Source organism: Carassius auratus, unplaced genomic scaffold (assembly GCF_003368295.1).
Source record: "Carassius auratus strain Wakin unplaced genomic scaffold, ASM336829v1 scaf_tig00016844, whole genome shotgun sequence".
Lineage (NCBI taxonomy): Eukaryota > Metazoa > Chordata > Actinopteri > Cypriniformes > Cyprinidae > Carassius > Carassius auratus.
In genome coordinates this window covers 18,717-23,442 of record NW_020524709.1, presented here as the reverse complement: position 1 = coordinate 23,442, position 4,726 = coordinate 18,717, and the positions used below count along the sequence as shown (strand labels likewise).

Below are 4,726 nucleotides of genomic sequence, written 5' to 3'. Positions count from 1 at the left end.
TCTGATAATGTTATTGATTTAATAGATTGTATATATAATATATTTAATGGACATAGAAGCAGAGGTCAGATCCATTGTATTCTACAGGTATAGGATAATAAAGTCCAGCTTTTGATAAGTACATCTTTTCATTTCAGAAAACAAGTCATTTTAAATAATTGAAATTAATAATTTATTATTATGTAATGAATGCCTTTGATATAAACCAAGGATTGACAGTAAATGGCTAACATAAGGATGTGGTCTGGTTCATGACAAACGGTTTAATGCATCACAGAGCATTACACAAGCAGGTACGTTCATGCATCCCTTTCATTTGCCTTTCTTTTCGTCTTTGCTTCTCTTCCTCTGTTGTTCCTGGAAGAAGTCATTGCACGCAACTGTCAGCGCCGCCACCAGCACCACAAACTCGTTAAAGTCGACCTCGTTATCTTTGTTGGAGTCCAGATCGTGCATGATCTTTTCCACCAGCATGGGGTCTTTTTGAGACTAAACAAAGACAAAACAAACACAACAACTCAGCTCAGCTTGAAACATATGTGTGCTATATTGTGCATGGTACGCCACTGAATGCTGATCAGTCAAAATGTCTAGAAATTGGATATATCCTGTATTTTCATATAAATACAATATATTTAAGATTTAAGAATTGTATTATGTACTTTTTTATTTTAAAATCATATTATATATATATATATATATATATATATATATATATATATATATATATATATATATATAATCAAAATGATTATAACATGAAAAAGTACATAATACAATTCTTAAACCTTAAATATATATATACATACATACATACACAATATATTCCTTTTATGAATTTGAAAAATAATTTTTTATGAATCTATAGTTGTTGTATAAATATTTAGTTATGCTAAAAAAAATTTTATTTTATGTTAATATTAATTTATATAATTAAATTGTATTCATTAAAAATAATATTTTATTAAAAAGGAATATGTTTTGATTTAATCAAATATTTATAATTTAAAAAATATACTCTTTTATACAATATTTTGCTTTGTAGGACTCTTTCATTAAAGTGTGTCCAGTCTGAATTAAGATTTGTTGTATTCAGCCTTAAAATACAGGTCCTTTGCGGCCAATAACAATCACAATCTGATAAAACCTCTATGGAACATATACTGCTTTCTTATAGAAATTGCTTAATGTTGGGTATATGTTTGTTTTTATATTGAGCACTAACTCTATGTCTCTGATCCTGTTAGCCTGTTTCCACACCGTCCAAAAAAAAATCATCAGATCCATCTCATGGATATCCATCTATCTACCCTGACATTCTCTCCACGTGAGCACGATTGGGCAAAACCCAGTGGCCGTGGGTCCCTGAAGCTGGTAACTGATGAACCGTGACTTTAAAACCATCAGACTCCATTGGCCTGTGGCTCCACTGAATGATTGACTTGTGTATGGTTAACACATGAAGCCACCAGACATGGTTTAACATCTCACGCATTACTCTTTCTGCCTCCTAATGTTACAGTACACACTCTCAGGAGAGCGTGGACGAGTGTGTTGTGGCGAGGGAGAGGTCAAAGGTGAGAGTCTATATCAGGATGATGCCTCCTCCTGATGATGCGTGCACAACTGAGACCCCATCTCAAGAAAAACACATCCAGCTAATATTTCATCCCAAAAATTAAATGAAGAAAATGAGAAATTATGTTACGTAACAGGTGGAAAAACATTACAATTTTGTTACATTGAGATGTAATTTGCATGACAATCAAGCACATTCGTCCTCATAATACTAATGCAATCAAAACAATCTACTTTTCAGTTTTTTGTTCTTTTTTTTTTTTTTACTTGTTTCACATTTAACTGTATCATTAGTATAAATTAGCATAATATTTTATTTAAAACAGAATGAACACATTACAGCAAAAGTTAACGTCAAAATGTTCTATTCAAACAAAATACACACACATACATATGTATATGTGTATAAGTGCATATATAAATATATATATATATATATATATATACATATAAATGATTTTTTTATGTTTACTAAAATGAAATATGTGCTGTTGAATATTGTATATTGTATATTAATAATATGTTTATTTATCTGTATTTATTTCTGTATTGCATTAAAATTAGAGAATGTGAATTCTTAATGATATTATACACTGTACAATGGTCCTAAAAATAGGCTTTTTTCCACAGGATTATTTTTATAATAAAAAGAGTATACGTTTAAAATAATTCCTTACAGGTTTATGAAATTCAGTCAAAGAGGGAGGAGAGGCAACTTATTTTCCTCTTGATCCTGTAGAGTCTTTCTCTCTCTCATACACACACACACACACACACACACACACACACACACACACAGATCCCCAAAGATCTGTATGGATTCATCAGAGACGCTGTTTGACCCAAGCACTGTTTTCCTGAACTTTTGTCTCACTGAGGTTCAGATAAAGTTTCCTGATCATGAATGGGGTCATTTTTATAGAACGTAATTGTGTCTGATGGGAAAGAAATAATTCATTTAATGCATTTCCTCAGATTTTCAGCCAACTCAGCAAGTGGCCTGTCCCAGTGTGAGAGCTGGAATCACACGCCTGTGAACACAGGAAATGAATTCAACGCAAACACAGTAAACAACATGAAAAGTTTGTTGCGCATTTAACAAAATAATTATCACTAATCAACATCACTCACTCCCATATTAATGCATGCAGTAAGAGCAGGGTATGTGCTGGAAGTCAAGATGAGATCTTCAGTTTTAATAGATGGCATTAAAGCATTATGTACAGTTGACTAAGCAGTCAGTGAGGTGATGTTATGGGCTGTTTTCTTGAAGGAAAGTGAGCACTTTGAACTGCATGCCAAGAGATTTCTTTCTCGCTCTCTGTGTGTGTTCATATAACAGCTCTCATGTGATATGAGGTCAGAAGATTATTTAATACACATGATTTAAATTCACTTCCTGATGAGGAAACCAAAATAGAGCTCACTTATCATAAATGCTTGCAACAAAGGGTTGCAAATGCATTCAAAAATATCCATAGCATAATATACTGGATTTCTATATAAACTATTAAAAATCTAAATAAACCTTGGTTGTGACTAGGATTGCAAACAGGTGGAAAATGTCCAGTCAATTTGGGAAATATCCCAGAAATTTTGGAAACTTTCCAGGATTTTTTTTTACATATATATTTCCATGGATTTTTGAAAAGTTTCCAGAAATTTACTGGAAATTTTCCACTCCTTAGCAGCCCTATTTGTGATAAATTTACTATGATTTTTTTTAATCTGGTAACTTCATGCAGTTTTTTTTTTTTTTTTTTTTTTAATTAAATAAAGTTAAATTTAAAAATCAGGTCAGATATTATGTTTCCTTATGGTAAAAACCTACACATTTTCACTCTTAAAGGCATGCTTTTGATTTTTTTTATTTGAGCAATGCAAATATATATATATATATATATATTATATAAGTATAAATTATATTTATTAAGAAACATACACATACTTATATATTGTATATTGTAATTATTATTAATAATAACATTAATAATGATGATTATTACATTGTAGAAATTATATTTATCAATAAATGAATAATAAAAAACTAAATGCATATATTTTATTACATTTTACTGTACATTCTTATAAATGTGCATACATAAAAATGTTTTGGTATGTCTCTTTTGCTTATATTTTTCCAGTATGGATTAAGATTAGTTGTATTCATCTGACAATGCAGACTCATAAATAACACGCAAGCTCTGGTAAAGGCTAGAAAGAGCTAGAGTTCTCGAGCTTTGAAATTTGTTGTGAAAATTCTGATCTCTAACCGTGAGGAAGTCTGTAAGTTCACTGTCAAGAAGTTCTTTCAGCTCTCCTTTACTGAGTTTGTATTTGTCTCCCTCGCTCCCTGAGTAGTTGTGAAAGACCGTGATGAGTGCATCCATGGCTCCCTCCAGTTGACTGGGCATTTCTGCTGCAGAGCACCTGTGGAGCAGGTATGACACACATCCAGTTCAGACCGACCCGCTGCTGCTCAGACATAACTGTTTGATTGCTATATTTATTAACAAACACTTCCAAAGTATCATAGCATTTTTCTGGACATAGCAGAATGTCAATACTAGTGCACATTAATATAAAAATCATTCAGTACCATAATGTCAAAATCCCACAATGGTACTCACACAGCCAAATTACAATTTATTTGCAGAGGTTAAAATAATTTTACATATAAATAAGTCAGTTTCAATACATTATCAGCTTTCCTTTAAATATGAACAGAGCTCTGAAGTTTGTTGGCAAAGAGAGAAAAGTGTCTTACCTTGTTGAGAGCCGAGGAGTGAAGTTCTGTGCTGGTGAACAAACTGTTTTCAGGAGTGGCTGAAGTTGTTTTTTCAGGTAACCTGTGCAGGGAAGACCCTCCTCTGTTGTTGTGACGATGTATGATAGCTCAGGTGTTGTACCATAGTAACCCTTTCACACACCTGCACTGAAAACACACTCCAAATAAAAGAGCAAAGGCCTCCTGAGAGCCCTCACACACACACACACAAACATCACTTTTATATCACTTTTTCTTTTTAGGTGGATGTATGAAGTCAGTTCACAAAGGTATCCTACAACAGGTCATCATATTAACATAAATAAACATAAACATGATCCATTAAAGTGTTAACACTTATAATGTTTCAAAAGATTTGTA

General features: G+C 32.2%; 1 protein-coding gene across 1 annotated transcript; it reads right to left on the bottom strand.

The window, feature by feature from the left end:
* Window positions 1-312: 312 nt before the first annotated feature.
* Window positions 313-3,992, bottom strand: LOC113075318 (protein S100-A1-like). The gene is made up of 2 exons (XM_026248015.1): window positions 3,852-3,992; window positions 313-489 (listed from the first exon to the last, which is right to left on the bottom strand). The coding sequence occupies exons 1-2, from the start codon at window positions 3,990-3,992 to the stop codon at window positions 313-315; spliced, it is 318 nt and encodes a 105-aa protein (XP_026103800.1).
* Window positions 3,993-4,726: the final 734 nt, after the last annotated feature.